This window comes from Diabrotica virgifera, chromosome 3 (assembly GCF_917563875.1).
Source record: "Diabrotica virgifera virgifera chromosome 3, PGI_DIABVI_V3a".
In the NCBI taxonomy this organism is placed as follows: domain Eukaryota; kingdom Metazoa; phylum Arthropoda; class Insecta; order Coleoptera; family Chrysomelidae; genus Diabrotica; species Diabrotica virgifera.
Window position 1 is genome coordinate 150,877,140 of NC_065445.1, and position 12,129 is coordinate 150,889,268.

The 12,129-nt window shown below is 34.0% G+C and overlaps 1 protein-coding gene across 1 annotated transcript; it reads left to right on the plus strand.

The window, feature by feature from the left end:
- The first annotated feature begins 6,281 nt into the window (after nucleotides 1-6,281).
- LOC126882105 (uncharacterized) lies at nucleotides 6,282-11,802 on the plus strand. Its single transcript, XM_050646956.1, has 2 exons — nucleotides 6,282-7,765; nucleotides 7,831-11,802. Exons 1-2 carry the CDS (start codon nucleotides 7,724-7,726, stop codon nucleotides 8,443-8,445), a joined length of 657 nt encoding a protein of 218 aa, XP_050502913.1. The 5' UTR covers nucleotides 6,282-7,723; the 3' UTR covers nucleotides 8,446-11,802.
- The last annotated feature ends 327 nt before the right edge of the window (nucleotides 11,803-12,129 follow it).

Consider the following 12,129-nt stretch of genomic DNA (forward strand, 5'->3'; position numbering starts at 1 on the left):
TGTTATTATGTACTCTGCTGTTTTTCATGCAGGCAAAACTTTTTCATAGATATACCTGGCGAATTCGCCAAATTTTTCATATAATTTTTTAAATAGGATTTACCTAGTAATTATCGATTAAATTTTCGAACAATGTAACCATTTTCGCAGATTTTTAGTCGCTAGTGTTTTCTTTTACCTGATCCACGTTTAGTGCCTATTTTTCCCGTACTAATCAATTGCACTTAATTAATCTAGGCTGTGACTGTTAATTTTTTATTAGAGTGACTCTGTCAACATATTTTATACAAGTAGATCAATCGTCACTCAGAAAATATGTGTCCACGCTAAACGTAGCCCTCCCGTACCCCACAATTTCCTATCCTGAGCCGCTTGCATCCAATTTGGTGTATTCTTATTAGGCCAGGTGGTCGTCCTCTATTTCGAAAGGCGTCTCCGTTCTCGCCCACTTCCATTTAAAGGTCGAGATTTTTTTGAGTGCGTCGGTTACTCCCTATTTATGGCTCAATTCTGTATTAGCTATTCGGCCTCTCAGGGGGGCAATATATTGTCTTAAATAGTAAAACCTTTCATTACTTTTTAGGTGAAATCAGTTAAAATCCTAATATCTTGATTTAGTCCCTTATATAAATTAATCACGACAATCGAGTTGGTAAAAAAGGGTTAACTGACTCGACTAACCGCCCACTATCCGTTATCAACACGCTCGTAACCAAAAATCTCATTAAAATGGAAATTTTGTTAAAAAGTGGATTTCTAGTATTAGGATATCAAAAATTAAAAGAGTTTTACGCTCCTTTGAAAGTGGATAACTTTTGAACGGAGCGTCGTATCAAGATGAAAAAAGTACCGTTGGATAGGAAATTACAAGACTTTTCCATAGATACCCTACACCATATACCTACGAAGCCAGGGAAAAAAGTTAATTTTTCTGTGCGAAAAGTTAATTTTCTCATATCGGGTATATCCCGACGTTGTAGGAAGAAGATAAAAACTGTTGTCGACTCGACTGTAAAAACTCCATCGAAAGACACCCAACAACGCATACTTCCCTCCCACCAGAAAAAATTTACCTCTGTAAGATAAATATATTCTAGAGTTTTTTCCAGTTCGATGTGTAGAGAGGTTATAAAATGTGTGATCTCCGTTCTTCTAGTACTCTTTTTTGTTTTTTTTTTGTGGGTTAGCCCCATTTGTTAATTTTCTTCTTTTAATTCTTAGTGTGCCATCACTTTAGGTATTCAGGCTTATTATCGTCACTTATAAAAATAGAGATCTAAACTAGTCTGCACATATTTTTTTTGGCAATGGTTTAGTTTTCATTAGTTCACCCATCTGTTTTTTATGTCATCAAACATCTGTTTTTATGTTAGCAAAAATCAGTTTTTTTGCTAACCTTAGACGTAGAGTCGTATGTTTCAAAAGAAACCCGAACCTATGTAACATTCTAAACGAAGCTAGAGATTTGAGAAATTTGTATCAAGAGAACCCGGCTATTCCGAGATGTTTTTCACAACATGCTTACATGTGGGATTTTTCAAGAGACCGATTCAATTATTTTCCATACTTTCAGGTTCTATCCCTCAATGCGTATTTGTTATCATGAAAGTATTGAAATATTATCAGTAAAATATTGTGTGTTTTTTTAGATAAAGTCCACTTTACATCAACAATAAATTGGACAAGAAATTGACCAAGTTATTCAAGGCCAAATTTGACGTGTAAAAGCACACTTTGACATCTAAGTTTGTTCGTTATAAACTTCACGTGAAGAAATTGACGAAAAAGAAAATTGTTCTATTTTTTCATTTATTTGGCGTGAATTCAGTGTCACCAACGTCACCAACCTGTGTCCATTTGGCGGGAAGTGGAAGTAGAGCTGTAGAGCTTTTTGTTTATTATTATTTGTTGAGGTTGAGTCTTTCATGTTCATGACAACCTAAAAATTTTGATTGGAAAATGCATATAAGATAAGGGGGTGGGAAAATGGAAATTAGTGGCTTTTTTGCAGTTCTGTCTGTTAGTTTTGCTCTGGCTGGGTCTCTTTTGTTTAAACAATTATGTAAGTATTATAAAAACGTTTTCAATTTTCTGTATTCTTTAGGAAACGAATTATTTATGCATATTATTACCTGTAAATAGTAGTACCTATTTCCTATTTCTTTTGATTTTTAATTGTAAAGAATAGAAAAATTACCATTCATTTTAATTTTTTAGAATCAGCTGAAAGTGGTCTACAAAAAAACCAGGAAGGAAACGTATTATAGCCTTGTTGTGGCTATGAAAGGCAAAAGAAAGATACCTATAAAAAGTGTATTGACTAGTTGGAAGAAACTCCACATTGTCGATGCATAATAAGATATTACTTTATAAACAAATATCAAGACCTAGGAATGGAACCTGGATAATATAGTCATCAAGAAGATAGCAGGAGGTCATGAGCAACAACAACTTCATAAGTATGAGAATATTGAGGAAATCCAGCTCCTCGATATCTACTACTGGACAAACTAGAAGATTGAAGAGGACAAAGCCTTTTGAACTAGTTTGAGTGATAGGTGATAGTGAAAAGCAGAGCGTAGTGCTTGTGTGCCTGTGTATGTTAGAATAGTGCACGATCTTGTTAGATTAGATAAGAGACGCTATAGGGTAAGCTCTTCATTTTAAGGAACAGTAGTAATTTAGGTTAAATTAAAATTGCTCATTGGTCAGTTATGACCAGATTGTAATTCTCTGATGTTTGGCAAAAAGGGCTGAAGTCAGAATTGCACATCAATAATGTTTTGATGATTTCTGGACCATAAAAAAAGTGTTGCAGACTTAAACTGTATGTACCAATAAAAAGAGCCGATTTTTCTGGTCCAGAAATCATCAAAACATTATCGATGTGCAATTCTGACTTAAGCCCTTTTTCCCAAACATCAGAGAATTGCAATGTACAATTCAATACAAATGAATCATCATCGTAGTGATGATTATGGAAAAATATATATATATATATATATATATATATATATATATATATATATATATATATAGAAATATATATATTTTGTGCAATAAAAATGTTTATATTTATCAAGGATGTATTATTTGGTATGGCCACATATACTTCTGGTATATCGTCGGTGATGTGACAATACCTCCTATCTGCTTTTTCATGAATTTTGTAGGAGACGAAAAACCATTTTTAGGGTCATCTGTTTTCACATGTAAATTTTGACATGTTTTGTAGTAAATAGATAATTGAATTTACTACAAAACATGTCAAAAAATATCATATGAAAACAGGAGGTGACTGTAAAAAAAGTTTTTAGTCTCTCTTACAAAATGGTTAACAGTTAATAGAGAGACAGATAATCGAGGTTCCACTGTATAGTGAAATTTGGACACCCGACACCCCATACAAATTTTATGGGGGTTTTGTTCGTTTAAACCCCCCCCCCCCCAAACTTTTGTGTAAGTTACAATTGAATTATTATTGTGGTACTATTAAACACAATGTTTTTAAAACTTTTTTGCCTCTTAGTACTTTTTTGAAGTCAGTTTTTATCGTGATATTTTGAATATTTGTCAAATCCACCACATATTTGTATATGGTTAAGTACGATTGTAGAGACTAATAATATGAAAATTTATTTATGATTTACATTTTTAGGTATATTTTGAACCATTTTAAAAAGAAGCCATATCTTGATAAAAAGAGCTTTATCGAAAAAATAGAAAGAGGTAAAAAAGTTTTAAAAACACAGTGTTTAATTAATGGTACCGCAGAAATAATTTAATTGGAACGTACCCAAAAGTTTGGGGGGGTTAAAGGGAAAAAAACCCCCATAAAATTTTTATGGGGTGCACAAATTTCACTATAATTTTTCTTTAAGATGTTACTGCAATAATATTGCTTCATGTCCATTTTCAATAAAAAATCTTTAATAGTTTTCGATATATTCGAAAAAATCGAATTTTCATTTTGTATCTTCAAAGGGCTGTAACTTTTTTTGTGTGCATATTTGTACTAAGGTAAGTTAGGTTCATTCAAATTATTTTTGGTCCCAGAATATGTGATTTAATTTACGACCAATCTTTTCGGGACACCCTGTATAATAAATGGGATTAGCTGGCTTAAAAATTCATAATCTACGTTCTGTAGAAAATATACAGTTTTTGGTTTCTTTTTAACTAGATCTTAATATCTAACCAAGCATTTTAAGACCTTTTTATTATTTTTTCGATGATATATTCATGTTTTTAGTTTGTTCAAAATATTCTAGATGATTGTACACTATAATAGATAGCCAACTAAATAAACACAAAAATTTTATTTTTGTTACAGCCTGTATATAAGTTTACCTATATATACAGTGCATTACGCACCACCTTAAAAATTTGGCATTTTTGATGTCTCGAATTTCCTAAACCTGTTGTCCCATCTAAGTGATTTTTTTATAATAATATAGCCTGAGGCTATAGGTTACTGCCTTATGCTTGTCATGCACGGGGAGCTATACTGTAATATATATTATATCACGTCGCTCTCTATAGTAATGAGTGAGCCTGCACATACGGAACCATTAGTTCCCTGTCTGCAGGCTCACTCATTACTATAGAGAGCGATATGATATAATATACATATATTACAGTATAGCTACCAGTGCATGACAAGCTTAAGGATGTAACCTATAGCCTAGGCTATATTATAAAAAAATCACTCAGATGAGACAACAGGTTTAGAAAATTCGAGACATCAAAAATGCCCTATTTTTAAGGTGGTGCGTTAATTTCTTGGAGAAGTGTATTGTAATTTAATGTAAATAATGTAATATCCAATAATTGTAATTTAATATAAGATGTAATATAAGTTCCTTAAAAATATATTTTTTATTTCCCACCATACATTCTCCACAGGTCTAAATATCGATGCTAGACGTCCACCGGAGGTCCTCTCAGGACGTTAGATGGACGTTCGGCAGCAAGACATTGGACCAAACTGGGACATCCTATGAAGGTCCAATTGACATTCACTGAACGTCCCCTCGGACGTTAGGTGGACGTCCATTGGACGTTTGGCAACGTGGCATTTGGACCAAAATAGGACGTCCTGTTAAGGTCCAATTTACGTCCCCTAGGACGTCCGATTAAGGTCCAATGTACGTCCCTTCGGACCTTAAGTGGACGTCCAACAGACATTCGGTAGCGCGACATTTGGACCAAAATAGGACGTTCCTTGGACGAAAACGGACCTCCCTAAAGTCTGTGAAGGACATCCTTGTGCTATTAGGGATGTAGGTATATAGTATCTTTATTCTATTATATTCTACTCTATTTCAAACCTATTCTATATAAGTATCTACACATTACACCTATTATCATCATCATCATTCTCTTTGCCTTATCCCTATGCAGTGTCGGCTTCCCTAATTGCATTTCTCCACACAATTCTATCTTGAGTCATATCAATGTTAATCCCCTTTACCAACATGTCCTGCCTTATCGTCTTCTTTGGTCTTCCTCTCCTACTCCTTCCAGGAATCTGCACTTCAGCTATTCTTCGTATTGGGTGATTAACGTCTCGATGTTGAACATGACCAAACCATCTTAACCTATGCTCTCTCATTTTGGCATCAATTGGTGCCACACCTAGACTTCCCCTAATATACTCATATCTAATTTTATCCTTCTTTGTCACTCCACTCATCCATCTAAGCATTCTCATTTCCACCACATGCATTCGTTGTTCCGCTTTCTTTTTCACTGCCCAACATTCAGTTCCGCGCATCATAGCCGGTCTTGTGGCTGTTTTATAGAATTTTCCCTTCAGCTTCATTGGAATTTTTCTGTCACAACACACCACTCGCTTCTTTCCACTTCATCCATCCAGCCCTAATTCTACTGCATGCATCTCCATCTATTTCTCCATTACTCTGTAATACCGATCCTAGGTACTTAAAACTATTGCTTTTCACAATCATTTCACCTATTATATTATATTTTACTTTATTCTATACTATATATCTATTCTAATCTATCTATATATTTCATTTAATCTGTTACATTCTACTCTATTCTGTTTTAAATCAAATACTTTATTAGTAAGTATCTACATATATATTACATCTATTCTATTATATTCTACTCTATTCTATTTCAGTTTATTTTATACTATATATCTATTCTAATCTATCTCTCTATTTTATTTATTTTATTAATCTGTTCTATTCTATTCTGTTTCAAATCAAACACTTTACTCAAACAAAGAAACAAACGACATTCAAAAGCTTCTAATAAAAAAATCATTGCATTGGTACTACTGAAAATATTGACATTTTTACAACATTTATTCCAAGTTCCTTCAATTTTTTTGAGGACAAGAAAATTTTGCTTTCAAGAAATTCACGAATTTATTGGCGTCAAGTTAATAACGAACAAACTTGGATGTCAAATTGTGCTTTGAGAACACGTCAAATTTGGCCTTGAATAACTTGGTCAATTTATTGTTCAATTTATTGTTGATGTAAAGTGCACTTAACAACTGCAAAAGGAAACATTGTATTTTCCCACAAAGTTTGTGGGCCTGGAAATATAACGCTACAATTTTTAGCGAGCAGTTTAAGCGTTGGCATTGTCTCGCATCTCCCCCCACTCCTCGTCGTCAGTGCCTCCCCCAATCGGTAGGCCTTCTGCCCCGCTCAGGTCAGATCCCCCAATTTGTAGGCCTGCTACCTCGTTCCCCCCACAGTGTACTGCGCCTGTTCCTGTCCCAATTTGTAGGCCTTCTGCCTCGTTCCCCACACAGTCTACTGCGCATTTTCCTGCACCAATCTCCACACCTGCTTCTTTATACGCTGAAGATGAAAATTGGGATGATGAATGTCATCATCCCTCATATTTAGAACAGATAAAATACATCGCATTATCAAAGCCAATAATCAGGACGCCCCCTCCAAAATTATCTAAAACGGAGAAAAAAATATTTAGGCATGTGGAGAGAATTCGCCACCAACACATGCCAGAATTAAACAAGTTGCAGTAAGCAACTTGTTTAAGTTTAAGCACCTCTCCTCCTGCCTTTCATTATTCTCCCCCACTCTTCCAAAAATTATTTTTCATTGATATGTGTTCTGTATATTTCTAGTATGTCTCTAGTATCTTTTATATACCAATTTCTCCCCACACTCTTCAAAAATTATCTGTCATTCACCCATATGTCCTGCATAACTTCATCGGTGTCGATCGGCTTGTTTTCTCTGATGTGGTGGCTTTTGCTTGTGCCCTGTAGAGTTTTATATCGAGGCATTCAAACCCTAGAAGAGTCATCATCCATCATAGTTAGGACATATACAATACGTTGCATTATCAAAACCGATCATCAGGACACCCCCTCCAAAATTATCTAAAAATGGAGAAAAAATTTTTTAGGCAGGTAGAGAGAATTCGCCACCAACATGTGCCAGACTTAACAAGTTGTAGTAAGCAACTTGTTTAAGTTTAAGCACCTCTCCTCCTGCCTTTCATTATTCTTCTATGCCACTTCTCCCCCACTCTTCCAAAAAATTATTTTTCATCTATATGTGTTCTGTATGCCTCTAGTATCTTTTCTATGCCAATTTCTCCCCACACTCTTCAAAAATTATCTGTCATTCACCCATATGTCCTGCATAACTCCAGCGGTGGCTTTTGCTTTTGCCCTGTAGAGTTTTATATCGAGGTCCTGCAACCCTAGAAGATGTGGCGAAACCACGTATGCCTGCGAGAAAGAAAAAATAGAGTGAGTTCTCATTACTGATTCATAGCTGTTATTTTTTTTATACTAATTCATATTTGTCTTTACAGTTCTCCCAAGTAGAGTTCTCCCAAGTATTTGACGGCCTATTGGCGAAGAAAGGAGTTCCTCCAAAGAAAAATGATGAGGAGAATAGTCTAAGTAATCTATTAAATGAGAGCCAGCCTGCCAATCCACCACATAGTGAAATTCAACTCTGGGCGTCATCGGAATCAACTGAGCCATCCACAAGCGGAAAGAATCCAAATAATGAAGTATCAATCGCAAACCAGTTTCAGCCCCAGCAGCCAACAAGACCGAAAAGCAGAGAACATCATCCTGGGAGTAATAAAAAACAGGACACCATTGCCAATTTGGTAGTAAAAATCAAAACAGACGAAGATCTAGATTTTGCCATTTCAAAAGCATTGGACAGAAGGAAGATTGCTCAACAAATTGTAGATGATTTAAGTAGTACAATAAAGGAATCGCAAACGTTGAACCAAAACTATAAGAAGAATCAACAGCAGACACTGGAAATCGATGCAGAGTTAAAAATTGCTGAGCAGAACGTGCAAGCTTTAAAAGCGCAGAGAAAAAAGTTGGTAAATGCCAAAGCAAGTATGCTTCCGAAAATTAAGCGAATGAGGAAATTACTGCTACAGGACACCCACCCCTATAACTGAAAAAGCTTATTTTTTATACCTTAATGTTTGAATAAATTAATTTGTGTATGAGTTGTTATCTTAAAGAAATGTAATTGTTATCTTAAATAAAAACCGAGTTGATGTTAAGAGGGGTGGGGCATGTGCTGTAAAGAAGTAGATATAAAAGAATATAACTAATCCAAGTGTGTACAGTAAATGTAATAAAAAATGCATTGCGACCAGTGCAGAAAAAATTTCTCTAGTCTAAACCGGCATAAGAGGAAAGTGTGTGGGAAACAAAATATGTGCTCAATTCCAGGTAAAAACGTAGAATAATAGCTTCTGAACCACTAAGTAGAAATGTGAGTAAAATACATCATGCATTTAAAAGCAGAATTGTATCTTATCACGAGGAAAAACTACAATACTTTTATGGAAAACGTGCAGCCAGCAAATATACAACTTATTGAGCAAGAGATTGAAAAACATGCAACTGTTAAAATAAATATGGAAGTGTTTGCTGTATATGTGATACCCGATAAAGACATAAGTGATATTAAATCAATGAACACTGAAAATAGAATAATAACAATCTCCTCCGATTTAAACAATATTTTTAAAGATTTTACTGATGAGATCTTTAGCAAGGCCAGCGAATTCCAGAAAAAAGAAAGCAATTGAGCTATAAAGAAATGTTATTTTTAGATATTAATATTAATCGATGTGCTCTAATTAGTGGCAAGAAGCACTTGAAATTACCACTTTCTATTATCAGGAAACATGCTGTTCTTAATATTCAGAATAATGACGATGCATGTTTTTTGTGGTGTATTATGGCGGCCCTTTTTCCTAGAGAAGGGAATCCTGTAACTCCAGACTCATACCCTGATTATAAAGAAAACTTAAATGTGGACAACATCGAGGTACTCATGAAGTTAAAAGACATTTCAAAATTTGAAGTGATGAACAATATATCGGTAAACGTGTTTGGACTTTATTTTTACTAGGTCTTAGATATGATGCACAGATCTAATTAAAATTAGATAAATTCAGTGATTCAATAAAACAGATAAATTAATAATTTTTTAAAGTACCTTGTGACCAACTTTTAAGTAATCCACGAAATGTATTTATCCAAATTTAGTACACAAAACATTACACAAACGCGAGTATATCCTCGCAAAAGGATATAAACTTTTTTGACAAAAATATACACCTATAAACAAAAAACTTCTACATCACTGCAAAAAACCGACAGCCATTTTAAATCCATCATTTACAGATTCAACAAGTTCAATACTATTGACTGTCCATAGTATTTGGTTATACATACACTGCCAAAATTGTAGGTGAATATTGTAATAGGCCAGTATTTTCGACAAAAGTTTTGAATGTGCCATAATTTTTTAAAAATATAAGATTTTCGATAAAAATTGACGACATATTGTTGTGGGTTTGTATAATGTTATTAAAACAGCCAAAGTCCAAAAAGTAATTCATAAGTTGTTTTAACTTAAAAATCTTTAAATTAATGGATAATACAAGATCCAAAAAATGTGTAGATGTATAATATCAACTTCCTGGTAAAGGTGTACCAGAAAAACAAAGTTAAATTTTTTTTAAATATGTATTTATGAAGAATAATAAAAACAAATTAGCAATTTAAACATTATTTGCAGTACACAGAAGACAATGATTTATAAACACTACGGAATATAATTTCTTCTCGCATACTGCGCAATGATGTCCAGATATTTCATTATATGTCCCACTAAAATGGCGGCTAACATATGCAGATATTGGTATCCCTTATTTACTTTGGCATAAGGAGTCATCAAGCGAGCTCATTCAAGCAGATTTAGCTATAATGATTCGTTATGCCAAAGTAAATAAGGGGTACCACTATATTCTCGGTGTAATTCATGCTTTTAGTAAATTTGTGTGGACGGAAGCGGTTAAAAGGAAAAATGTACCTAGGTTTATTATTACTAAATAATCAGCATCGAATCTGTACATATCGACAGCTTTAACTATAAGGACTCTTAATACGGGGAGTGTGTAGGGAGCATAAAAATCTATCCATAGAAAACTCGAAAGCATACAATATACAATGTTCAGTATGTACCCATTCAAAATACTCATTTCATTTAAGCGAATCACTAACACACAAAGGCTTCAAAGGGACACGGTTTCGATATATCCACTACTTAACACAACTTTTACATCTTTAAATCATCTACAAATTATCAAAAGGCTACCTCGTGACTCCTCCATTGCAGCCAATTCCAAGTTCTATTTCCATTCCTGTGAATTTTCTCCTCCTTAATGCTTCCTGAATATAGATTTGGGGACAAAGAACATCCTTAAGCCTTTTGTTACAGGAAAAGTGTCTGAAATTTTATTCTCTAAATCTCAACAAAATGAAAAGAGGCCAATAAGCTGGACATAATTAGTCTAGGACCCATTTAGGGTGAATATTAATTAGTTTAGTTAACCATGCTAAGTCGCTATATACACAGATCGAACGTATACTTCCATATTATTAAACAATAATGAGTTCTTGTGAGTTACGTCTTATATTTTGTCTAGTGTAGAATATATTTTTATGGGGCATTTAGCATAAAGCTTATGATGACCACCACTAGGCAGAGGTCTCCACATTACGTCTACTATACACAGGTCGAATGTATACTTTAATATTATTAAAGAATAACGAGTTCTTGTGAATTATCTGCTATATTTTCTCTTATGTAGAATATGATAATTGTATGGTTGAATGCCATAAAGACTTTAAGCTTATAAGACCTAAACGGGATAAAGTACAAGAGGAGCAATATATCACGTGCTTGGTAAATAGAATAAAATGACATAGAAAAATCAAAACATATTTTACTGATTGGTTAAATTGCGACATACTGATAGGATTTAAAAAATAAAATACACTGACACATTCAATACTCAACATAAACATTAAAATCTTTCATAAACTATTATACAATTATACATTATGTCCACACCAGCAATCATCTTGTTTTAGCATACAACTCTCAATACATTATCCCCCTAGGTGCAAAATATCAGTCAACTTGGAACACACGCACAGTTCTTTCGCTATGTGTAAACCATCCACTGTTTATAGGTATCTATCATTATATCACTGATACCTTCAATACTAATATCAACACCCACACAAACCTGTTACACAGGGTAACCAGGGTACCTGTTCACAGAAGCAGAACTACAAAACTTTACCATATCATACATCAGAAAATCTGTGGATCCATATGATCTACTTCAGTCTTGGCATCTCATACCCCAGAAATTTGTGCAAGATTTTGAAATTCGAACACGACTTCCGTGTTTTGTTCATTTCAATCGTCCAGAATGGAGAACAGAGGAAGAAGGATTAGCTCCTGCTCAATCCAGTTGCTGTTTATGTAGATTTGCACTGGAAAATTTATATAACAATTATAGCGGTTAACTAAAGTACTATTTTTTATTAATAAAACAAAATGTCAAAAAATTCTTTATTGTATCATAAAAGTATCATACAAATAAAATACGTTAGATAACGCACATACACTATTATTATTTAAATGGTTAGGACATTTGGGTTCCCTTTTTACAAATTGAGTAGGGAGCCGCGGAAGATAAAAAAACAAGTGGTTCAACAACAATTTTTTTGTTCCCACAGAGCATGTATGACGTGTAGAGTAGTTAGGA